This window comes from Myotis davidii, unplaced genomic scaffold, assembly GCF_000327345.1.
Source record: "Myotis davidii unplaced genomic scaffold, ASM32734v1 scaffold825, whole genome shotgun sequence".
NCBI classification, from domain to species: Eukaryota; Metazoa; Chordata; class Mammalia; order Chiroptera; family Vespertilionidae; genus Myotis; species Myotis davidii.
Window position 1 is genome coordinate 195314 of NW_006296541.1, and position 25655 is coordinate 220968.

Sequence of the window (25655 nt, forward strand, 5' to 3'; positions counted from 1 at the left end):
CCGCTGAGGGCAGGCGGGCGCGCGCGGCGGGGGGGGCTCTACGTACGTGTAGTGCTGCGGTTTCTCGGGCTGTGCCTGCAGCACCTGAGCGGTAGCGGCCGGGGGCGCCGAGGAAGCTGCGGAGCCGCCGGGCCCGGGGCCCTTCGACATGGTCCTGTCTTCCTGCCTCTTCGCCGCTCCCCTTTTATTCGAGGCATATGTTTTTAAAGCTTTTGATATCTGTGGCCAAATATCAGCCTCTGAAAAAGTCACTAGCTGATGCTCCCACCAGCCATACATGAGAATACTGATTTCCCCACACCCATGTAAAGGGGCGTGACTTGGAACACCACCCTCCATTTTCTGGGGACTCTCTTACCCCAGGGGAAAACAGAGCAGTGGGGCAGAAGAGGCTCTGGGTGTACCTGTTCTCGGAGAGCTTCAGTCCTTTCTCAAAGGCTGAGGGGCAGGGAGTCCTTGCTTAGAGAAAAGGTCTTAGATAGCAGATGGGCCCAAATCAAGAGAAAAGAATGGATAATATGCCATATGACCAAGATGTGGGCCACTAGGGATACTTGTGCGTAGGTGATGGGAGTGTTTGGGTTACTGACTTTTTAATATATATTTGTATTGATTTCAGAGAGGAAGGGAGAGGGAGAGAAAGATTGAAACATCAGTGATGACAGAGAATCATTGATCGGTTGCCTCCTGAGTGCCCCCTAACTGGAGATCAAGCCCGCAACCCGGAATCAAACCTGGGACACTTCAGTCCACAAGCTGACGCTCTATCCACTGAACCAAACTGGCTAGGGCGGTCACTGCCTATTAAAAGGTTATATACGTGGCTGTACTCATTAATGTTTAACATGCAGGGTCCCTTTCATCCAGCAGTTCCTTTTTAGGAATTCACCTACAGTTAAACTCACAGAGATACATAAAGGCATGAAGACAAAGACACTTGCTGCAATCCTATTTGCAATTACAAATGTTTGGTGATGTAAATGTTCATTGATGATAAGGGCCTGGAAAAACAAATTATGGAGCAGAAATCAGACAGCATATGAGGCATGTGCTGCTATGCAAGAGGTCCAAGGTAGTGTTACTGCTCAGAAAAAGGAAGGTACAGAACAGTGTTTTAAAAAATTGTGTGGGGGTGGGGGGGAAGAGAGAGAGAGAGAGAAAGAATAGTTATGGGGGTTTCTTATATATACACAAATTGTTTCTGGACAAGAAGTATTACAGAGTTACCTCTGAAAAAGAAGACTGAGATGGTGGGGGTTACAAATGGGAGGGAGACGTGCTTTACACTTACGTCATCTGTACACTTTGTGTTTTTTCATCATGTGCTACTATCGTTGACGTTTTTAGTGTAATAATTTGATGCATACAGAAGAGTATTTGTAATGTATTGAAGTGATTAAATGCATAGATAGACCCTGAAGCTAGGCTGCCTCTCATGTACCAGTTGAGAGTCTTTGGACAAGTTAGATAACCTCTCTGGGTCTCAGAGCCCGTATAAAATTGGAGCAATGGTAACTCTCTTAGGGTTTCCAGGAAGATTCAGTGAGGAATCTGTAGCAAGTACGCAGAGCTGGGCAGGGCACATAGTACAATCTCAATAAGTGGTAGCCATTATAATGTAAGAACATAATAAAATCAATCAACCATGAATTCTGTCTTTAAAAAACAATGACATACCTGTCTTCCCTTGATAGTTGAGAGGAAACTTTTCTGCTTGCTTACTTATTTCTTTCTTTTTAAGATAGATCTCTAGGTGGGATTGAGGGGAGGGGTGGTGTAGAGCCAGGGCGATTTGTATAGGAGACCTGACCCTGCTGCTTGGAGCAGCCCTATGGCTTCAGGGAGTATCTCACCTCTCTGAGCCTCAGTATCCTGACCTGGAAGATGGGGGTTTGTTGTGCCCATCTCCCAAAGGAGTTTTCCTGGAAGCTGTTGTCATGAGGTACCCCCTGCTGGCCCCTGACCACTTGTCCTTGTTTCAGATGTGGACGATGAGTATGAGGATGAGGACCAATGGGAAGATGGAGCAGAGGACATCCTAGAGAAAGGTGTGTGTGGGCCCACCTCTAGAAGACCACTAGGGATGTGATCCAGAGGGTCTTGAGAGCCCGTCCTGCACCCCCATGCCCTGCAACATCCCAACCCCCACCCTCCTCACCTCGCTTCTTTCTGTCCTTGCCAGAGAGATCAGCTAGCTCCGTACCCTCTTCCTTTGAGGCCCATGAGTTGGGGGGCGGGGGCTATAGAGTGGTAGGGTGGTGGGAAGAGGACTCTGGGATCCCAGGGCCCCAGTAAATCCCTTCTGGGGGTTATAGGGTGGGTGTTCCCTGTCCCAAGATACCCCCCACTTCCTGGGCCAGTGCCCCCCTTCCCTGTTATTTTCCGTTTTGTGCGCCTCATACATTTCGGCTTCTTCCCCAACCACCTGGTGCCTGGCCTTTACTTTTGATTTTCAACCTTCTGTGCCCCTCCCTTCCCCTTCCCCCAACCCATTGGTTGATTTTGCTGCTATAATTTGGCTCATACTTTGTCTGCCCTCTCCCACCACCACCACCACCACCACCACCACCACCACCTCCTCTTCCTCCAAGTAGAAGAGATTGAAGGTAAGAATCTGAAAAGTGTGATTCCTCAACCCTCCTCCCATATCCTGACATCTCTTTCCTGCCCTTGGCACCCTCCCTCATCCCTGATCCCTGTTCGTCCCTGGGGTCTTTCTCTCATGTTAGGGTCCAGAGTAAGGGGGTTCTGGGTCCGGCCTCTAGCCGTGGTTGGCCGGGGAAAGTAGGTGTACATTTGTGTATGAGTATTGTAGGAGGCAGGGATGCAGGGTTGGGTGGTGAGGGATGGAATTCAGGGTGTGTTTAGTCAGTGGCTGTGAGATGGAGAACAGCTGGACAGTCTTTTCATGAGAAGCAGAAACCTGAGCAGGATTCGGGGGGTGAGAGTTGGGGGTTTCTTCAGTGAGGTGTGTTCTCCCCAAGGCCCACCTCTGGCCCTCTTAGCCCCACTACTTTCTCTAGGCCCTTGCTCTTCACCTTCTCTTACCCACCTACCCATTTTTCTGCAGCCTCCAATATCGATAATGTTGTCCTGGACGAAGATCGTTCTGGGGCTCGCCGCCTACAGAACCTCTGGAGGTCAGCAGGGAGGGGGAAAGTGGTGAAATTGGCTCCCACGGGGAGTTTTAGGGACGGGTCAGCCCATCTTTTCGCCTCAACCTTCCATTCATGTTTATCCCCCACTCCTCCTACGCACCCCAGGGACCAGCGAGAAGAAGAATTAGGCGAGTATTACATGAAGAAATATGCCAAGTCATCTGTGGGAGAGACGTAAGAGCATGGGATGGGGGGTTGGGGGACAGGAGAGGTGGTCCCCTGTGGGAAGGGTCAGGGGTCTGACAGAGCTTCACCTCTTCTTCCCAACTGCCCTTCTCTCTCTAGGGTATATGGAGGGTCTGATGAGCTCTCTGATGACATCACTCAGCAGCAGCTGCTCCCAGGAGTCAAGGATCCAAATCTGTGGACTGTCAAATGTAAGTACAGAACCTCTGGAGGTCAGCAGGGAGGGGGAAAGTGGTGAAATTGGCTCCCACGGGGAGTTTTAGGGACGGGTCAGCCCATCTTTTCGCCTCAACCTTCCATTCATGTTTATCCCCCACTCCTCCTACGCACCCCAGGGACCAGCGAGAAGAAGAATTAGGCGAGTATTACATGAAGAAATATGCCAAGTCATCTGTGGGAGAGACGTAAGAGCATGGGATGGGGGGTTGGGGGACAGGAGAGGTGGTCCCCTGTGGGAAGGGTCAGGGGTCTGACAGAGCTTCACCTCTTCTTCCCAACTGCCCTTCTCTCTCTAGGGTATATGGAGGGTCTGATGAGCTCTCTGATGACATCACTCAGCAGCAGCTGCTCCCAGGAGTCAAGTAAGGGGGTGGGACAGGAGGGCTGAGGTGGACTCCTTTACTGTCCTTGGGTGATGTGCCCACACAGGTCATTGCCTAAAATAAATCAGGACACAGCCACACAGGCAGTGGTGGACGAGAGGAGGAAGGAGGGAGGGCTGAGATGGCACCTTTCTCTCTCCTTCTTATGTATGGAAGAATGGAGAAAGGAGAGGGTGTGGAGCAAGAGGAAGGATGGGTGTGATTATTTGTATGCTTCATGATGAGACAATTTCACTTAAGGGCTTTCTTTCCCTCTCCTACCTAGGGATCCAAATCTGTGGACTGTCAAATGTAAGGTGTGTGCTCTGGCGTCATGGCTTAGGGGAGACAGGGAAATGAGGGAGGTGGCTTTGCCTGGGAGAACTGTCCATGTATCTGTCCTGAATTTCCTTGGCCTGTCTGCTTTTCCATCCTCTCTTCTCTCTCCCCTCCGCCTCACTGTCTCCCACCTTTGTCTTTTGGGCTGTTCATCCCTCTCGCTCTGTATGTCTCCATCTCTCATGTTCCTCTCTCTCCTACTTTTTCTTGCCTGATGACTCTTACTGTTATCCCCTGTCCCCTTTCCCATGTCCTGCCCTTCAACTCATCTTGTCTCATAAGTCTGCCTCTCTTCCAGATTGGGGAGGAACGGGCCACAGCCATTTCCTTGATGCGCAAGTTCATTGCTTACCAGTTCACAGACACGGTACGTGTAGGCAGGCAGTTTTGGGGGCTGGGGGGCGGGGGGCAAGCCCAGAGGGAGGGAGAGTATAGATTCAAGGGTACCACTGTCTGTTAAGTGAGTTGCTTCAGCTAGAAAAAACCACTCCCTGAATTGAAGTGTTCTTCTATGTGCCCTGTCTTCTCTCTTTCTGCATTTCTGGCTGGGTTCCCAAGCCCCTGTAGCCCTTTGGAAGTCAGCCATTTAGCTCCCTGAGCTTTTTCTACCTGAGAATGAGTTTTGCCTATTCACCAACCCTGTTGGGTAGCTGTCATCTCTTATTTGAGAGTCCTACCATGGGACAGTTTGACTAAGGGGGTCAGGGAACAGGCCTGTCTTGAGAATTCCTTCCTTTCACACAGTCATCAAACATTTGCTGAGCTTTTCCTCTGGGCTAGTCCTTCCACTGGGAGATGCTGAGGATGCAGTGGTAACCATGCCAGAGTTGATCCCCGCCCTTTCAGGGCTCACTCAGCACACAAAACATGAAGTAATGCCATCTGCATGCAAGGCAGCAAATGTTGCATTAAGGGCACAGATCTTTCTTCAGACTGCCAGGGTTTGAATCCTGTCCTTGCCACTTCCTATCTTTGTGACCTTGATCAAATCACTTTCCTTCTCTGGGCCCTGCTAGTGCCTCAGCATCATTGGGATTAAATAGCTGGGGACATGTCCAGCTCTCAGCGGACTTGTCCAGCAGCTTGTGTTCAATAAATGTAGTTGTTGTCACAGGTACAATTCTCAGTTTTGGAACCAGGATAAACCTTATGAAGAGTGTCCTCAAAATTTGTGAAACTTGGGGTTACTGTTGACTGCATATGGTGTAGTAACTTTCTTATTTAATATGCTTTGTTTTGGATGAGTGCATTGCTTTACCTGCCGAAGCAGTGGGTGTGCATTAGTGAGGCTAAGTGGACAGTTGCAGGATTTGTAAACTATGATTTTAAGTGTGCACAAACCTCAACATTGTGCTCTGGGCAAAATTCCAGTGACCCTGTTTGAGTTATGACTCTGATTATTGTTTTTGTTTTTATTTTTATTGATTTCAGAGAGAGGAAGGGAGAGGGAGAGAGAAATAGAAACATCAGTGATGAGAGAGAATCATGTATTGGCTGCCTCCTGGATCCCCCCTACTGGATTGAGCCTGCAACCCAGGCATGTGCCCTTTACCAGAATCGAACCCGGGACCCTTCAGTCTGTAGGCCGATGCTCTATCCACTGAGCCAAACCAGCTAGGACTGTTTTTGTTTTTAATGAGCAAAATAGTACACAGATACTATTAAAGCTCAGATCTTTCCATATCTGAGTTCCATTTTTCACTAATTACTGTTGGTTTGTATGTCTTTCCAGACCATTTTCTCTGCATGTTGAAAAATACGTCTTTTTAAAAAAACACAAAATGGTGTTTTATTGTACACATAATTCTGCAGCAAGCCTTTTGTCAGTGCCATAATCATCTTTTTTTAAAAAAATATATTTTTATTGATTTTTTACAGAGAGGAAGGGAGAGAGAGAGTCAGAAACATCGATGAGAGAGAAACATCGACCAGCTGCCTCCTGCACACCTCCCACTGGGGATGTGCGCGCAACCAAGGTACATGCCCTTGACCGGAATCGAACCTGGGACCTTTTAGTCCGCAGGCCAACACTCTATCCACTGAGCCAAACCGATCTTGGCAGTGCCATAATCATCTTTCCATGCCCAGTAAATAGAAGGTTGTTCCCATTCTTCACTTCACAACTGATGCTGAAATAAATTAATTGTATGTTTTTTGTTGTTATGAATCCTCACTGATTTCTAGAGGAAATGGAAAGGAGAGAGGGAGGGAGAGAAAGAAAGAGAGAAACATCACTCTGAGAGAGACATATCGATCGGTTGCCTCTTGCACACCCCCCCGGCCAGGGCTGGGGATGGAACCTACAACTCATGCCCTTGACAGTAATTGAACCCGTGACTCCTTGGTTCTTGGGCCAATGTTCTAACCACTGACCCAAAATGGCCAGGGCTAATTGTGTGTTTTTTTAAAAATTGAGATGTAGTCTAGCTGGTGTGGCTCAGTGGTTGAGCATGAACAAAGAGGTCACCAGTTAATTCCCTGTCAAATTGTGGGCTCTATCCCCAAAAGGGGCATGCAGGAGGCAGCTGATTGATGTTTCTATCCCTCATCGATGTTTCCTCTCTCTCTAAAGTCAATAAAAACATTTTTAAAAATTTGAGATATAATTTACATTCCATAAAAGTTGTGGTCATGGTGGATGATCCTTTTTATTTATTGCTGGATTTGGTGTTCTATTTTATTAAAGACTAGAGGCCCAGTGCATGAAATTGTGCATGGTTGGGGTCCCTTGGCCTGGCTAGTGATCAAGGCCTATTGGGAGGTTGGCTGGCTGGCCCTCCGATCGGGGCATACCAGGGGGGCCAGCCGACAGGGGGGAGGGACCCTTGGGCTGGGGTGCTGGGTCCAGAGAATTTCTGAGGCCAAGTACAGACTCAGGGTACAGAATTTCATCACTTCAGGATTCCTGCTATGAGTTCAAGGGGAAGAAGTGGTCATCACAACCTTAGATTCTGCTGCATTTTGACAGTTTAGTAGGTCAGTAATGGCAGTGACAACTCAGTTCAGTCCTCATAAGTGTAAAAAGCACTTGGGACATTCAACTAATGAATGAAATCCAGAAGCCTTGATGGGCCTCAGTATTCTTGCATATTTGCATTAACCTGGCCCCCCCGCCACCCCGCCAACCCCCCATGCACCCTTGGTTTCCATTTGCCATCGGGTGATTGGTGCCTGATGGCCGGGGGAAGGAACTGAGAGGTCAGCTGTTTCTGCCTGCTCGCCGGCCCCACCCCCACAGCAGGTGGCCATCAGGCAATTGGAGCCTGCTGGCCTGGGAAAGGGACCAAGAGGGGGTCAGTGTGCCTCATAGTGACTGGTCCAGTGTTCATTCTGGTCATTCTGCTGTTAGAGTCAATTTGCATATTACCCTTTTACTATATAGGATAGGCCTGGTGCATAGGTGGGGGCCTGCCCTGAAGGGGGCCCTGGATCATGGTTGGGGTCCCCGCTGGGATGGGGCCTGCCTGGATGAAGGGCTGCTGGGGGTTTGCAGGCTGGCCATGCCCCCGATGGGGTGGCGGGTCTCCACTGGGGGGTGGGTCTGGCCTTGGTGAGGAGCCGCTGGGGGTTTGCAGGCTGGCCATGCCCCTGATCAGGGTGGGGGGTCCCTGCTCAGGGTCAGGGCCGGCCTGAGCAAGGGGCCGGGAGTGGTTTGCAGGCCACCCATGCTCCCCATCGGGGTGGAGGGGTCTTTGCTGGGGGAGGGGCTGTCTTGTGTGAGGGGCCGTGGGCAGTTTACAGGCCGGCCATGCCCAGGTTTTGTCAGGAAGGATGTCCAGAAGATATCCAGTCTAATTAGCATGTTACCCTTTTATTAGTATAGAAGATTATTAGTGTCGATGTTTGCATTTATGTTCATAAGGGATATTGGGATACTGTAGTTATTTTTTTTTAAATTTTTTTAAAAAATATATTTTATTGATTTTTTACAGAGAGGAAGGGAGAGAGATAGAGAGTTAGAAACATCGATGAGAGAGAAACATCGACCAGCTGCCTCCTGACACTCCCTACTAGGGATGTGCCCGCAACCCAGGTACATGCCCTTGACCGGAATCGAACCTGGGACCTTTCAGTCCGGTGGCCGACGCTCTATCCACTGAGCCAAACTGGTTTCGGCAACTCTAGTTTTTTTTATGATGATCTCAGGGTAATACTGAATCATAGGATGAATTGGGAAATGCTTCCTTCTCTTCTCAAAAGAGTTTCCTGAAGAATTGATGTTAATCATTTAAAAGTTTGGTAGAATTACCAGCGAAGCCATCTAGTTCTGGGCTTTTTGTGTTTATGTGGAAGGGTTTTTTAAAATATATTTTTATTGATTTCAGAGAGGAAGGGAGAGGGAGAGAGAGATAGAACATCAATGATGAGAGAGGATTGTTGATTGGCTGCCTCCTGCACGCCCCCCACTGGGGACTGAGCCCGAAACCTGGGCATATGCCCTTGACCTTGACTGGAATCGAACCTGGGACCCTTCAGTCCGCAGGCCAACGTTCTATTCACTGAGCCAAACTGGCTAGGGCAGGTTTTTTTTGTTTGTTTTGTTTTGTTTTTTTATTCAGTATCTTTGCTTCTTGCAGGCCTATTCAGATTTTCTTTCTTTTTGAGTTAGTTTTGGTAGTTTGTCTTTCTGTGGAAAACGTTTTGTTCATTTCATTTAGGTTATCTAATTTGTTGGCAGGCAGTTGTCCAGGGTATTGCCTTGTTATTTCTTTCATTTCTGAATTTGTCATTTGAGCCTTCTCTCTTTTTCTTGGTCATTCTTGTTAAATGTTTGTCAAAGCTTTTGATCTTTTCAAAGAAGCAACATTTGGTTGTAGGGGCTTCACTGCTGTTTTTCTTAAAATTTTAAAAAGTTGATTTGAGAGAGAGAGAAACATTAATTTGTTGTCCCACTTATTCATTCATTGGCTGATTCTTATATCTGGGTGACTGGGGATTGAACCCACAACCTAGGCATATTGGGATGACACTAACCAACTGAACTCCCTGACCAGGGCACTATTGGTTTTTTTTTTTTAATATATATTTTTTAATTGATTTTTTTACAGAGAGGAAGGCAGAGAGAGAGTTAGAAACATTGATGAGAGAGAATCACCCATCAGCTGCGCCCCCTGCATGACCCCCACTGGGGTTGGAGCCTGCAACCCAGACATGTGCCCTTGACCGGAATTGAACCCAGGACCCTTTAGTCCACCGGCCGATGCTCTATCCACTGAGCCAAACTGGTTAGGGTGGCACTATTTTTTTTTTTATTCTCTATTTCATTTGTTCCCATTCTAATCTTTTCTTTTTCCCCATTCTTTTTTTTTAAAATAGGTTTATTTGCGTTATGCTTATTTATTTTTTACATTTTTTTATAGATTTCAGAGAGGAAGGGAGAAGGAGAGAGAGAGAAACATCAACGATGAGAGAGAATCACCCATCAGCTGCGCCCCCTGCATGACCCCCACTGGGGTTGGAGCCTGCAACCCAGACATGTGCCCTTGACCGGAATTGAACCCAGGACCCTTTAGTCCACCGGCCGATGCTCTATCCACTGAGCCAAACCAGCCAGTGCTGTTTCCCTTTTTTTAAGTTGGCATTTACAGCTGTAAACTTCTGAGCATGGTTGTCTTCACATTCTAGTAAGTTTTTAGTATGTATGTTTTGTTTCCAGTCTTGTTTGTTTGCTATAATATACAACTGCAGTGAACATCCTTGTATTCATGTCATTGGGCCAACATGTTTCTGTTGGATTCATTCCTGGAAGAGAGACTGCTTAGGTGACAGTTGTTATTAGCAATTGTGTCTCACTGTTTCCTTCCATGGGCTCGGCCTTGTAGCCCCTGCAGATTAAATCGGTAGTGGCACCAGAGCATGTGAAGGGCTACATCTACGTGGAGGCCTATAAGCAGACCCACGTGAAGCAGGCCATCGAGGGCGTGGGCAACCTGCGGCTTGGCTACTGGAACCAGCAGATGGTGCCCATCAAAGAGATGACAGATGTGCTCAAAGTGGTGAAGGAGGTGGCCAACCTGAAACCGAAATCCTGGGTCCGCCTCAAGCGAGGCATCTATAAGGATGACATCGCACAGGTGCCTCTGCGTGGGGTTGGGTGGCCCAGGGGGTCAGGACTCATGTTCACACTTCTGCTTCTCTGTTCTCCCCTCCTCCTTTCCAGCCCCTTTCCTAGTGCAGAGAGCTGCACCCCGCTCAGATTAGGTGAAGCAGAGCCTGGGTTTTGTCATGAGCACACAGGAAATGGAGGACAATTCTGTGTGTGATGAAAGCATGTTGAGTAAAGATCTGAAGGAGGCGAGGGAATGAGGCATGTGGAGTTATTGGGGAAGTGTTTTGTGACGTGAGATAGGACCATCTAGCTGAAGCAGAGTGGCAGGTCATGAGCTCAGGGAGGCCCATCATTGGGCTTTGGCTTTTACTGGAGTAAGATGGGAGGGCTCTAAGGGACACAGCATGACTTTGATTTTAATAGGATTACTCAGGTGACCTCTTCTCAAGCAGTGGGGACGTTACCCCCAGGGGTTTTTTTGCAATGTATGGAGACATTTGTGGTTATTTTAACTGCAGAGTTGATTCTGGCATCTAGTGGATAGATGCCAGGAATTCTGCTAACATCCTACAATTCATGGAACAGCCCCCCCACAATAAAGAATTACCTTTCAATAAATTTAATGTAAAAAATGAAAAAAAAATTTACCCTTGAACAGACTATATGGAACCACAGGAGCAGGGAGGCAGTGAGGAGACTAGTGATTCCATAGTGGAGGTGGCCATGATGGTGGTTCAGGAATAAGGTTAGAGTAGTAGAGGAGGGGAAAGAGGTCAGAGTACTTGAAAGCAGAGCCGACAGTATTTGCAACAGATTGGATATGGAGGAAGAAAGGAGTTAAAAATGACTCCCAGGTGTGCCTGAGCAGAAGGAAGAATGGAATGGGGGGAGAGTGAGAGATGAGAAGGTTTGGGGGAAATCAGGAGGTGAGTTGTCATTGTGTTAGGTTTGAGGGACCTTTTAGCCATCTAAGTGGAGGTGTCAAGCAAGCATAGTCAATTTCAGAGTTGAGGGGAGGCAGGCTGGAGAGAGAATTTGGGAGTTGTCAGGAATCTGGTTTCCCATCACCCTCTATCCCTATCCTTCCTGATATCTTTTTTTTCCTATGTCTAGGGTTAGGGAGGAAGGGCTGGGCCTTTGCTGATCACTCACCTGTTCTTCTCAGGTGGATTATGTGGAGCCCAGCCAAAACACCATCTCTCTGAAGATGATCCCACGCATTGACTATGACCGCATCAAGGCCCGCATGAGCTTGGTACCCTGGGGATGTGATGCCTCTGGGGGAGAGGGAATGCTTTATCCCAGCTGGTGGCCAAGCCCTCCTACCTCACCTTCCCAACCATGCCCCTTTTCTTCCACAGAAAGACTGGATTGCTAAAAGGAAGAAGTTTAAACGGCCTCCACAGAGACTGTTTGATGCTGAGAAGATTAGGTGAGTGTCGTTGGGGACTGTCTGGGTTGGGTCCCCAGAGCTGTGGTGCAGAATGTGCCTTTGCAGTGTCCCTCACAGGGATGGACCCCTGACAGGTTTAGTTTGGGAGTGGTTAGCTTCGAGTATAGCCTCAGCCAAGTTACTTAACTCATTTTCCTCTGCTTACAAACATTGATAATAACAACCCTGCTTCCTTGGATTGTAAGGAGAATGAATGAATTAATATGCATGTGTGCCCAGAGTATCAATTTGCATGTAGTAAGCATGATTAATGGTATCATATATTGAAATGGGATTTATCGACACGCTAAGTTTTATAAAGTCTCTCTCCCTGATATCCTGGCACCAAGATGAGGGTATAGAGCCCCTACCCCTCAGGGTGTCTTTCTCCCCCTTCCCCTCCCCAGCTGGATGGAACTCAGAGCAGCTCAGGGATTGCAGCATTCCAGGTCTAGCAGGATTTCCAACAGGAAGGACAGGAGAGGAGCATATGGGAAAACAAGAGGTGCCAGTGACAGTTTCCCTCTGATCTTGTTCTGGAACCCATTGTGAATCAGGCAGACAGTTTTTCATCATCTACATTTTAGAATGTGCCTTTTCATCTGGATCCAAGGACCTGGTTAATACCTCCCATGAGTTAATTTGACACATTTACACCACTGGTCTCCACCCGACTGAACCTTCTTTTACTGTGTAGGAGAGAGCAAACCAGAGTGACCCCTCCCTGCCCCCCAGCGAGCTGAGGCAACAGTGCCCTGACATACCCAGCAGAGCATGCTTGTCCCTCTCCCAAATGCACCATGTGAATGAACAGATGTTTGAATGAATGGCAGGAGGAGCTCAGCCTGCTCTTCCATACATTTCCTTTTTGGGGAATGGGAGAGGCTGTCCCTCTCCACTCCAGAAGCATGGAACAAGAACTAAGTCTCTCCTACCCCACATGCAGGGCCAGTGGAATTAAGGAACAGGCTTCACTGTCCCTCCCCCTGCATTTGAATCCTGACTCCGGCTCATTGCTGGGCCATGTTGTAGGCCTCTCTGAGCCTCATTTCCTCATTTCCCTGGAAAATGAAGAGCATATTACTGATGTCACAGGCTTTGCGGAGGAGTCAGTGAGATAGTGTGTCCAGGCCAGGCCCGGGCTGAGTGCTCCATGAATGTTAACTCTGAAATTTTGTCCAACTGGTATTTACTGTGTGTCTGTGATGTGCAGACACTTAGAGGGTAAAGAGTAGAAAAAAAGAGGAGTCCCTGCCCCTCTGGAGCTACCATTCTGGCTAGGGAGATTAATCAAACAGTAGTTCATCAGAGCATGATGGGCTGTGGTGACAAACAGAGCAGGGAAGGGGCAGTGGAGTGCAGGAAGGTGGGGGCTGTGTGCCCCTCTCTGTGAGAAATCACTCCAAGAGGGTATGTGTGGGGATGGCCTGGGATGGTCATCTTCAAGTTTCTTCCCTTGCCAGTGGAGGAGACAGGTACAGCAGGTTCTTTTTTTTAACCTTTATTGTTGAAAGTATTACATATGTCCCTTTTTAGCAGATTCTCTTCTTAACCTTCCCTTCCAATCTTCTCTCCCTCACAAAATCCCAGGTCCCTAGGGGGTGATGTTGCCTCTGATGGTGACTTCCTCATCTTCGAGGGGAACCGTTACAGCCGGAAGGGCTTTCTGTTTAAGAGCTTCGCCATGTCTGCTGTGGTGAGGGTCCCAGAGGGGTCGTGCTAAATGGCAGTGGGGAGTGGGGAGGCCAAGCTTTCCCTCCTGCAGCCCAGGCCCTGGAGCAGTGGGTTATCCAGTTCTGTCCAGGTAACCCTCAAGTCAGGAGTGTCTCTAGGGGAATAATTCCCACTGTCTTCAGCCCACTCAGGTGGTCTGTAACACTTAACGTCCTCTTCTTCCCCTTGTCTCTTGGGGCTCAGATCACAGAGGGTGTGAAGCCCACACTCTCTGAGCTGGAGAAGTTTGAGGACCAGCCGGAGGGCATTGACCTGGAGGTGGTGACTGAGAGCACAGGTATTTGCTTTTGTCTGTAACTAAGGCCAAGGAGGAGCAGGTGGCTCATGGTGGGCAGCCCCATGTCAGCCCCATGTCTACCCCTGCAGGGAAGGAAAGGGAGCATAACTTCCAACCTGGGGACAATGTGGAGGTATGTGAGGGTGAGCTCATCAACCTGCAGGGCAAGATTCTCAGTGTGGACGGCAACAAGATCACCATCATGCCCAAGCATGAGGACCTCAAGGTGGGTACCCTACTGTCCACATGTATATATTGGGATGAGGGCATGACATTGTAACCATGAGTAACCTGAGGTGGGTGCTGGGTTTAGTTTGCGTAGGAGTGTGTATGTATGTGTGTGTGTATCTTTGAGTCCGAGGGCTTGTCTAGGCTAGCATGGTGGGTTTAGGGTGAGGCTGTCTCCAGGTGGGTCTGAGATAGTGTCGAGTCTGGTGTCATGTCTGGAGACAGGCTGGCTCTGTGGGATAAGTGTTGTCTAGGCCGATATCCTGTCTGAGTTCAACTGTCTCTGGGTCAGTCTGAGGGTTGTCCCGCTGGCCTCAGGTAGTCTGGTGTGAGCCTGGAGTAGGTCTTGGCCAGGGTCTTTTCAAGAACTTGAATGGATACTGAAGATGGGTGGGGCAGGCGATTTGTGGTGATTTTACCTGCTCATTGTCCCCACACCCAATCCCCAGGACATGCTAGAGTTCCCGGCCCAGGAACTTAGGAAGTACTTCAAGATGGGGGATCATGTGAAGGTGATTGCTGGCCGATTCGAGGGTGACACAGGCCTCATTGTGCGAGTGGAGGAGAACTTTGTCATCCTCTTCTCCGACCTCACCATGCATGAGGTAGGTCAGAAGAGTGGGAGCTGGCTGGATATGCTCAGAAGAGAAGACCCAGGCCAGGCAGGCCAGCCACTTGGGCCCTGCTTCACTCCTCTCCCTCTCTTGGCAGCTGAAAGTGCTCCCCCGGGACCTGCAGCTCTGCTCAGAGACGGCATCCGGTGTGGATGTTGGGGGCCAGCATGAATGGGGGGAGCTGGTACAGCTGGACCCTCAGACCGTGGGTGTCATCGTGCGACTGGAGCGCGAGACCTTCCAGGTGTGTGTGCTGCACTCATTGGCAGGACTTACTTTTAGGGGCTTCCTCTCTTTTCACCCTGGGAGGTGGCAGAGTATGGCAGGTAAGAGCCCAGACGGCTGTGTGTTGCGGACCTGCCTCTGCCACCCATGGCTGGTTATGTGAGATTAGGCAAGTGGCAAGTCCGTCACCCTTTCTGTGTTTCAGCTTCCCACCTGTAAAATGGAGATAGTGGCAGCATCTACTTTATTAGTTGTGCATGAATTTCTGAGGTCAGATATGCACCCTGGCATTCGGTGCTTGTTGAAGTAAGGGGTGTTGCAGGTACCCTCTTCCCCTTCATCCATCCTCATGGATGTGGGAGCCACACAGCATAGTGCTTAGAACCCTGCACTCTGGGTTCACATCTCAGCTGTTACTTTGGTGCTATGTTACCCTGGGCTGCTGACTTGCCCTCTCTTGGCCTGAGACACCCCCTGTGTAAGATGGGAATCATGACAGCATCCATCTCAGAGGGAAGTTTTGAAGCTTCAGTAAAATCTTGTATGAAGAATTTAGCATGGGGCCTGCCTGGTACAGAATGACAGGTAAACATTAGCTATTATGTTAATACTAGAGGCCTGGTGCACAAAAATTTGTGCAGTCAGGGGGAGGGGTCCCTCAGCCCAGCCTGTACCTTCTCGCAGTCTGGGACCCCTCGGGGGATGTCCACCTGCTGGCTTAGGCCCGCTCCCTGGGGGATTGGGCCTAAGCTGGTAGTCAGACATCCCTCTGGCAGTCCAGGAGCCCTCAGAGGATGTTCACTTGCCAGTGGGGACCAGGCCTAAGCTGCAGTCGGACATCCTTAGCGTTGCTGAGGGGCGGGAGAGGCTCCCACCATCACTGCTGTGCTGGCAGCCATCAGCCTGGCTTGTGGCTGAGCAGAGCTCCCCTGTGGGAGCACACTGACCACCAGAGGGCAGCTCCTGCATTGAGCGTCTGCCCCCTAGTGGTCAGTGTGTGTCATAGTGACCAGTCATTCCCAGTCTTTCTGCCGCTAGGGGACAATCCCCTGGCTGCCCTACCTCCAATGGTTATTTGCAGGTTGGTCAAGCCCCCCAGCAGGGAACCTCACCCCTTAAGGGTGTGGCCAGCCTGGGGGAGGGGCTGATGGCTGTTTGCAGGCTGGCCACGGCCCCCAGCCACCCGAGCTCCCAGTGTAGGCTGTCTGGAAGCAGGTATCTAGGATTTATTTATTGTCTATAATTGAAACTTTGTTGCCTTTAGCAGAGGCCACAGCCGGCCAGGGCAGGCGGGAAGCTTGGCTTCCTCCATCGCCGGGGCAACCAAGCTTCCTGATTGCTCCAGCTCCGTGGCTGCCGGCCGCCATCTTGGTTGGGTTAATTTGCATATAGTTGCTCTGATGGGCTGGTGGGCGTGGCTTGGGCATAGCAAACATATGGCCAATTTGCATGTTTCTCTTTTATTAGATTAGATCTACTCCTCTGCCCATCTCTCCAGTTCCCAGTGTTCAGTCAAGGGGATGGAGTCTGATTGGGAACATTACTGGTTGACCCAGTACCCAGGGGCTGGCACTCTGACATTTTGGTTGACCCAGAGCCAGGGAACCGAGATATCCTGCAGTCTCCCACAAGGAAGGATCATCCCGCTGAAGGGAAGCCTTACTCCAGGCCACCATTTCCACTTTTACCCCTCAGCATCCCCCCTCTCCCTCCATAGGTGCTTAATATGTACGGGAAGGTGGTGACTGTCAGGCACCAGGCTGTGACTCGGAAGAAGGACAACCGATTTGCTGTGGCCCTGGACTCAGAACAGAACAACATCCATGTAAAAGACATCGTCAAGGTCATCGATGGCCCCCACTCAGTAAGTATGCACTCCTACCCATCAGCTGCGTCTGAAAGAATAGGGGTGGGAGACAGCCATGAGTGACCATTATGTTTTCTCCAGGGCCGGGAAGGTGAGATTCGCCATCTCTTCCGCAGTTTTGCCTTCCTGCATTGCAAAAAACTGGTGGAGAACGGGGGCATGTTTGTCTGCAAGACACGTCACCTGGTGCTGGCTGGGGGCTCGAAGGTAAGGTGGGCATGGTGGCACCTTGTGTAATGGGTATCTGGCTTGGCTCTCCAGCCTTCACTGACCCCAGGAGAGACAAAGAATGGGCTTATAGAGAATTAGAGGGGCAGATGTCAGTGTCAGGTCTTCAGCAAAGTGTGAAGAAAAAGGTTTATTGGATGTCTGAGCTGTTTACCAAATCATTCATTCATTTGGTTTTATTGAGCACCTGTTAAATGCCAGACGTAGTGGCTAAGAGGCAAACCTGTCCTCTTAGAGCTGTTACTTTGGAGGTGAACAGCTAGATAAGTACATACATGGCACAACATGCAATATGGAGTGATGACAAGCACTAGGAAGAAAAATAAAATAGGAAAAGGAGATAAGGGGGGGTGCTGCTTTATTTTTATTTTATTTTTAAATTCTATCTTTATTCTTATATTTTAGAAATACACCTTTAAAATTTTTTTTTACTTATTGATTTGAGAGAGAGAGAAAAACATCTATTTGTTGTTCCACTTATTTATGTATTCGTTAATATGTGTCCTGACCAGGGATCGAACCTGCAACTTTGGTGTATTCGGATGAAGCTCTAACCAATACACCAAGGCTCAAGATATACCTCACTTTTAAGATATCTCCTTAGTAAATGTGATAATTTTGTGTTTTGCCTGCTGCCTTAACAGGGAAGGTTTTTGAAATGTAATCATTTTATTTATTACTGTGTTTTTAAAAAATACATTTTTATTGATTCAGAGAGGAAGGGGGAGGGAGAGAGAGATAGAAACATCAATGATGAGAGAGAATCATTGATTGGCAGCCTCATGTATGCCCCCCACAAGGCATGTGTGCCCTGAACCGGAATTAAACCAGACCTCCTGGTTCATGTGTCAATGCTCAACCCCTGAACCATACAGGGCCAGGTTTAATTCTGTGTTTTAAAGAAGGATTGGTTCAGACAGGGAGAGGATAGATCTGGTTTATACTTTTCATTAACCTGGTCAGTGATACTATTCATTCATCTAATGCAGTGGTTCTCAACCTTCTGGCCCTTTAAATACAGTTCCTTATGTTGTGACCCAACCATAAAATTATTTTCGTTGCTACTTCATAACTGTAATGTTGCTACTGTTATGAATCGTAATGTAAATATCTGATATGCAGGATGGTCTTAGACAGTGATTGTGAACCTATGACACGCGTATCAGAGGTGACACGCGAACTCATTTTGTGGGTTGATTTTTCTTTGTTAAATGGCATTTAAATATATAAAATAAATATCAAAAATATAAGTGTTTTACTATGGTTGCAAATATCAAAAAATTTCTATATGTGACACGGCACTAGAGTTAAGTTAGGGTTTTTCAAAATGCTGACACGCCGAGCTCAAAAGGTTCGCCATCACTGGTCTTAGGCGACCCCTGTAAAAGGGTCGTTCGACCACCAAAGGGGTCGCGACCCACACGTTGAGAACCTCTGATCTAATGGGAGGCTCTTAGGATTTCATTGAATAAGAGGTATATCTAAATAACTCTTGTTTTAAGATGATCAGACATAGACATATTCAAATATAAGTATTTGATTTTGTTCCACAGTCTATATAGTTGATATTTGTGACTGCTATAGAACTTCTTACTGCAATAGTCTTCACTCTGGGTGTATGGCTGAGGTTACAGTATGAGTTTTGATGGTGATATTAATAATGCCTGCTTCATTTCCTTTGACTCCATTACTCTAATTTGCTTTCTTTCTTTAAGTGAATTTTATCCTGGGTCAATATAATAATATACATTTAGAATACTATTTGATTTAGGAATGTTGTAAAGTGATCCAAAATAGTTTGGGGGCAACATAATACCTATTTTAAATTTCAGAAAATCTGGTTACCAAAACTAGTTATCTAAAAGTATTTCATTTTTGCCCTGCTGGTGTGGCTTAGTGGTTGAGCATGGACCTATGAACCAGGAGGTGATGGTTCAGATTCCCAGTCAGGGCATATGCTTGAGTTGTGTTTGTGGGCTTGATCTCCAGTAGGGTCTGTGCAGGGGGCAGCCAATCAATGATTCTCTTCACTGATGTTTCTCTTCTCTTCTCTCTTCTCTCTACTCTCTTCTCTCTACTCTCTTCTCTCTACTCTCTTCTCTCTACTCTCTTCTCTCTACTCTCTTCTCTCTACTCTCTTCTCTCTACTCTCTTCTCTCTTCTCTCTTCTCTTCTCTCTCTTCCTCCCTCCCTGTCCTCTTCCCTCCCTCTCTCCCTTCCTCTCTGAAATCAGTAAAAAGAAATATTTAAAAAACAAACAAAAAACCTTAAGAAAAAACGAAAGTAGTTAATTTTGTTGCAGTTGTCCTTGTCAATGGAACAGAGCATCCTTCTTTGGAGAGTTATATGTGCTGTTTAGGTTAACTTGCATATTTTCTGCTAGAGCTGTGTATATGCTGCCCCTGTGGGAGGCAGGAAAGGGAGGTGGACTATAGAGGAGAGGATTCTCTCTGCCAGAGGTGTGGTTATTTTTTTTTAAATATATTTTATTGATTTTTGACAGAGAGAAAGGGAGAGGGATAGAGAGTTCGAAACATTGAGGGGAGAGAAACATCAATCAGCTGCCTCCTGCACACCTCCTACTGGGGATGTGTTCGCAGCTAAGGTACATGCCCTTGACTGGAATCGAACCTGGGACCTTTCAGTCTGCAGGCCGACGCTCTATCCACTGAGTCAAACCAGTTAGGGCAGTGTGGTTATTTTTTATTTATTCTTTTTTAAGTATATTTTTATTGATTTCAGAGAGGAAGGGAGAGGGATAGAGAGGTAGAAACATCAATGATGAGAGAGAATCATTGATTGGCTGCCTCCTGCACGCTCCCTACTGGGGATCAAGCCCGCAACCAGGGCATATGCACTTGGCCAGAATCGAACCTGGGACCCTAACGCTCTATCCACTGAGCCAAACCAGCTAGGGCAAGGTGTGTTTATTTTAAAAGTAATACAAAATTTCATGATGGAATTTGAAATTTATTCTGCTGCTCTAATCCATTAATAAATGAAAAGTGGTTCTGATTTTTTAAAAACCTGTAAGTTTTAAAGGCAAAATATTATTGGTAACATATACATCAATACATTGTTAACATGATATATTTCATTTTCATCTTACATTACTTTCTTGGTGTTTGTGAGAAACCCAAAGGAAGTTTATTGGCATTGAAGAGAAAAATGTCTAATAGGCATTTATAAACGAAAGTTTTCCTTAGTTTTTTTTTTTTTTAACTACTATGGTCTATAAAGGATAAGGATAGGAGATAGAGAATGATGGGGGCTGCTGCTTTAGATAGAGGAGGTTAAGGAAAGGTCTTAGGTTATATTTGAGCAGATCCTGAATAGATGTATGGAGAGCCACATGAATATCTCAGGGACACAGCAAGCGCAAAGGCCCTGAGGTGGTATTTGCAGGAAGGTTCTGTAGAACCAGGTATCAGAAAGAAAATCAGGCCTGGGATCTGGGTAGCTGGGACAAGGAGGTGGTTTCCTTTGGGCCCTGTCAGTGGGATGATGAAGTCCGTGGCATGCAGTTTTTGTGTCACTAGGGATTTAAATTCCTGACTAGTCCTTGACTAGGGCCTCTTGATTAACAGGCCCACAATGGCATAGGAGTGTGGCAGTTTCCCCAGAGGGAAATTGAGGCATTGTCACCAGGAGGAGGTAGGGATGGCGGCTGGAAGGCTCAAGTAGGAACTGTTCTCAAATGCAGGCAGGGAGTTTGGCAAGGGGGCTGGGAGTCTGTCACCCAGACCCTGCCTGTCAGTTCACTTCTTGTTCCTCCTCTAGCCACGAGATGTGACCAACTTCACCTTGGGTGGCTTTGCCCCAATGAGTCCCCGGATCAGCAGCCCCATGCACCCCAGTGCTGGAGGTGAGAGGGAGTCAGGATGGGGCTGTGTCTGGGGATTGTGGAGGGAGGTTCAGCTCTTAGTCACTGAGTGCCTGCTCTGGGCTGGCTCAGTCAGATGGGGCTCACAGGCTACTGGAGACCAGGCCTCACCCCATAGTGACAGCCCAGGGTGGTCAGGGCTGTGATGGGAACCCCAGAGAAGGCTTCTAACCCAACAGGGGAGGAGGAGAGTCAAACTGAAGAGAGGGTTTGTGGGTTCCCTAGCTGTGGCACAGAATGTGAGGCGAGGGCATGGTAATGTTCTTTTCCCTCCCCAGGTCAGCGTGGTGGCTTTGGTAGCCCAGGTGGCAGCAGTGGTGGCATGAGCAGGGGCCGGGGGCGAAGAGACAATGAGCTCATCGGCCAGACTGTGCGCATCTCCCAGGGGCCCTATAAAGGTGATCTTCGAAGGCCATGTGGAGGCCTGGGGAGGGGGCATGGTGAAGGAGAGCCCCACCCAGTCTGACCTACTCTCCACCAGGCTACATTGGTGTGGTGAAGGATGCCACAGAGTCTACAGCCCGAGTGGAGCTGCATTCTACCTGCCAGACCATCTCTGTAGACCGTCAGCGGCTCACCACAGTGTACGGGCTGGGACGGAGTAGGGCAGGGCTGGGAGTGGATTATCAGTGGTGAGAAGGCCTACTCATCCCATTAGTTGTCTCTGTCCACAGGGGCTCACGGCGCCCGGGTGGCATGAACTCAACCTACGGGCGGACGCCCATGTATGGCTCCCAGACACCCATGTATGGTTCTGGCTCCCGCACACCCATGTATGGCTCTCAGACACCTCTTCAGGATGGTGAGTGCTCCCCAGGGGACAGGGAGGAGGGGTGATATGGGGGGAACTGGAGATAGGACAGAGCTGAAGGACACATACATCCCTCCTATTACAGGCAGCCGCACTCCGCATTATGGCTCGCAGACACCCCTGCATGATGGCAGCCGTACTCCTGCCCAGAGTGGGGCCTGGGACCCCAACAACCCTAACACGCCATCACGGTGAGGACCAGTTGCTGAGGGCACAAGGTTTTCTGAGCTACTGGGAGTGTGTGCCATGTGTGAGTTATGCTGGGTGTCCGGGGAGTCGAGGGGTCTGTATAGGTCACCCTGAATTCTCTGCTTCCAGCCCCAGCTGGTCTGTGAAGGAGTAGGCATGGCTGTGGCAAAATAATCTTTCCGACTCAATAGTAGCACACGTTAAAATCTGGGTTTGGAGACAGTGCGTGTGATTTTGGTCATATGACAGGTTGTGTGACTCTGGGCTACCTAATCTCTGACTCCAGTCTCCTCAGATATGAAATGGAGGCCTCCAGATGAGGCTGTTGTGAGGGTGAAATTGCCTCAGTTTGTCTGGTTACAGTGCTATTCTGGAAGCATTTGCTACATTGTTATGATCACCATTTTAAACAGACTTCTTTCTCCAACAGGGCTGAGGAAGAATATGAGTATGCCTTCGACGACGAGCCTACTCCATCCCCACAGGCCTATGGGGGTACACCCAATCCCCAAACACCTGGCTACCCAGACCCCTCATCTCCTCAGGTTAACCCGCAGTACAACCCACAGACGCCAGGGACGCCAGCCATGTGAGTCCACTGGGGTAGCCCTAATTAACCCCTGCCCAAACTCTCCCCAGTGCCACCACTTCCTCTTCCCTGGCCCCAACAAATGGCCCCTTTGCTCCTTGTCTCTGCAGGTACAACACAGACCAGTTTTCCCCCTATGCTGCCCCCTCTCCACAAGGCTCCTACCAGCCCAGCCCTAGTCCCCAGAGCTACCACCAGGTGGCACCAAGCCCAGCTGGTTACCAGAACACCCACTCTCCGGCCAGCTACCACCCCACACCCTCGCCCATGGCCTATCAGGTGCTGGTTAGCTGGCATGTTCCTTGAGGGTGGTGGCCTAGGGTGGGTCTCAGGCCTTTAAGGACAACCAGCTCAGATGACCTATTCCCAACAGTACTGCCCCTCTTTCCCCTACAGGCCAGCCCCAGTCCGAGCCCTGTTGGCTATAGTCCGATGACACCTGGAGCCCCCTCCCCTGGTGGCTACAACCCACATACACCAGGCTCAGGCATTGAGCAGAACTCTAGTGATTGGGTAACCACTGACATCCAGGTGAAAGTGCGGGACACCTATCTGGATACGCAAGTGGTGGGGCAGACAGGGGTCATCCGCAGTGTCATGGTAAGTGGGGCCCAGGCCGGCATCCTCTCCTTTGGATTTTCCATAAAGCCTATTGTGTTCATGACTGGGGTTCCCGCTGCCTGGAATAATTGACACCCATGAGTATGGCTACTTTGTAATATACTCTTCTGAGATCATTTCAAGTAACATGGACTGAATGCTCCGTTGTGCCAGGCTTCACCCACAGCCCTAGGAACCCACAGCCCCTGGGCTCTCCCTGCTCCAGCACTACTGGCCTCTGCATTTTTTAGTCACTCAGTTCCCTCTAGACCAGTGATGGCGAACCTTTTGAGCTCAGCATGTCAGCATTTTGAGAAACCCTAACTTAACTCTGGTGCCGTGTCACATATAGAAATTTTTTGATATTTACAACCATACTAAAACAAAGGTTTATATTTTTGATACTTATTTTATATATTTAAATGCCATTTAACAAAGAAAAATCAACCAAAAAAATGAGTTTGCGTATCACCTCTGACACACGTGTCATAGGTTCGCCATCACTGCTCTAGCCTCAGGACCTTTGCTCATCACTTTCTTCTGTCTAGAACTCTCTTTCATTCTTTGTCTAGTTAACTTCTACTTCAGGAAAGCACCTAGGCTATTTCAGGTCTATATCCTATAGGTCCACGTAATTCTTTCTCATGGACCTCTTCCTAAAAGCTTAAAGTTTGCCCTGGTGATTCTTCAATTACTAATCCTGTGTTTTATTACTAAGTAGTCCCAGTTCTTAGATGAAGAACTGGCACCTTGTTTGGCTCTGCCCTCACAGATTTCATATTCTAGTGGAACATGTTATCAGACATGCCCCTGTCACTGCCTTAGTGTCCAGAGCTGGAATATGGGAAGCCCAGAGGGCAAGGGGAGCTATGCAAACTCAGAGAAGGCACCTTACCAACTTGGAGGGGGTCAAGGAGGGCTTCCTAGAGGAGACATCTGCACTGAGACCTGAAGAATGAATTGGAATAAGTGGCTGGAGAAGGGGTTAAGTATGTTTCAGACAGAGAGGACTCACAAAGGCCTAGAGGTGAGGGAAGGCCTGGCATATTTTGGGGTGTTGAAGTATGTTCACCATGTCTGGAACATAAAGAACCAAGTTGGAAGGTGATGAAGCCAGAGAAATGGCTGGGGCCAGGTCATGTGTCAGCCTGGGGAATGTGGACTGTGTGCTGAGGACATGGAGGTCATGGGAGAATCTAAGCAGGGATCAGATATGTTGTTTGGGATTCATTCACCATGTTGCTCTATCAAGGATAGGTTTATGGGTGGTAAGCTTGGGACTCGAAGCTGGGGGAAGGTCACAACAGGGCCTGGGGAAGAGGGGGGTAGGAGGAGAGAGTGGGGGAACACGCTCAGGAGGCTGAATGGACAGGCCTCAGAGCTGGAGGCTGTCAGCCAAGACAAGGTTCAGAGTCTGGCGGGGGACTGAGGGATTGTAGGCCATCCCTGAGACAGGGCCCAGGAGGAGCAAGTGTATGGAAAAATCTGAAGACATTTTAGGACATGAAGAGTTAAATGCCTGAGAATCAGTGTCCCTTTTGGTCCAAGGTGGCTTCATTCTGGTGTTTGCCTTGCTGATCTGGTCACCCTGCCCCCACATACCACAGACTCTAGTCCTTGGAACCTGGTCCAGCTGTGGCCTTTCCTGCCCTGTGTCACCGTGGAAAAGTGACTTTCTAGAATGAGCACTGAGCCTGAGTCCCCTGCCTGTGAGCATCAGTCCTATGTTGGGAGCAGGTCAGGCTAACCATGCTGTCTCCACCCTCAGGGAGGCATGTGTTCTGTGTACCTGAAAGACAGTGAGAAGGTTGTCAGCATCTCCAGTGAGCACCTGGAGCCTATCACCCCCACCAAGAACAATAAGGTAAGGAGGGGCATGGCTGTGGGCACTGGGCTTCGGGCACTGGGCTGTGGACATGGACCTGACACCATGCCCACTCTCCAGGTGAAGGTCATCCTGGGCGAGGATCGGGAAGCCACAGGGGTCCTGCTGAGCATCAATGGTGAGGATGGCATCGTACACATGGATCTCGATGAACAGTTCAAGATCCTCAACCTCCGCTTCCTGGGGAAGCTCCTGGAGGCTTGAGGCAGGCCGGGCTGGTGAACTTTGGCAGACATCTGGCAGATAGAGGGTGTCCCTTCTTCCTTCCCTAGTCCTTGGTTCAGACATAGGATCCAGGCATGGAGCAGACCCTAGCCTGGTTGTTCAGTATTCTTTGTTTTCCTTTCAGGATTCCTATCTTTCTCTTTGATGTTTATGGGAATCAGAGTAGAGTCTGGGGGAGGGTCCCCATCCTGTATCCCCCCTTCCTCACCTTGCTTTTATGTTAGGGTCTTTCAATAAAAAGCTGTCAAAAGTCCTGCGTGTGTATGTGTGTGCTAATGTAAAAATCAAACCTGTAAAGAATTTTTGTGAGTTTATTTGAGCCACAGTGTTGACAATTGCTGGAAAGCAGAATCTCAACAGATTGGGATAATGCTGTGGAGAATGGCAGTTCTTCACCTTGTTTTATACATTACTATAGGCCCAGTGCATGAAAATTTGTGCACTCAGGGGGGTCCCTCAACGCGGCCTGCACCCTCTTGCAGTCGGGGACCCACGGGGGATGTCCACCTGCTGGCTTAGGCCCGCTCCCTGGGGGGATGGGCCCAAGATGGCACT

The 25655-nt window shown here is 48.8% G+C and overlaps 1 protein-coding gene across 1 annotated transcript in view; it reads left to right on the forward strand.

Moving 5' to 3' along the window:
• The window catches only part of SUPT5H (SPT5 homolog, DSIF elongation factor subunit), a 36946-nt gene extending 11593 nt beyond the window's left edge, over positions 1-25353 (forward strand). The window contains exons 4-30 of the mRNA XM_006771955.2: positions 1983-2048; positions 2595-2606; positions 3071-3140; positions 3264-3332; positions 3444-3539; position 3804; positions 4563-4631; positions 10087-10338; positions 11479-11568; positions 11675-11745; positions 13336-13441; positions 13663-13756; positions 13846-13982; positions 14434-14589; positions 14696-14842; positions 16541-16687; positions 16772-16897; positions 20699-20783; positions 21080-21199; positions 21283-21385; positions 21476-21603; positions 21698-21803; positions 22232-22390; positions 22501-22669; positions 22787-22990; positions 24759-24854; positions 24936-25353. Of these exons, the coding sequence (XP_006772018.1) occupies positions 1983-2048; positions 2595-2606; positions 3071-3140; positions 3264-3332; positions 3444-3539; position 3804; positions 4563-4631; positions 10087-10338; positions 11479-11568; positions 11675-11745; positions 13336-13441; positions 13663-13756; positions 13846-13982; positions 14434-14589; positions 14696-14842; positions 16541-16687; positions 16772-16897; positions 20699-20783; positions 21080-21199; positions 21283-21385; positions 21476-21603; positions 21698-21803; positions 22232-22390; positions 22501-22669; positions 22787-22990; positions 24759-24854; positions 24936-25079 (3023 nt within the window). The 3' untranslated portion in view covers positions 25080-25353. The remainder of the gene's footprint in view (positions 1-1982; positions 2049-2594; positions 2607-3070; positions 3141-3263; positions 3333-3443; positions 3540-3803; positions 3805-4562; positions 4632-10086; positions 10339-11478; positions 11569-11674; positions 11746-13335; positions 13442-13662; positions 13757-13845; positions 13983-14433; positions 14590-14695; positions 14843-16540; positions 16688-16771; positions 16898-20698; positions 20784-21079; positions 21200-21282; positions 21386-21475; positions 21604-21697; positions 21804-22231; positions 22391-22500; positions 22670-22786; positions 22991-24758; positions 24855-24935) is intronic.
• Positions 25354-25655: the final 302 nt, after the last annotated feature.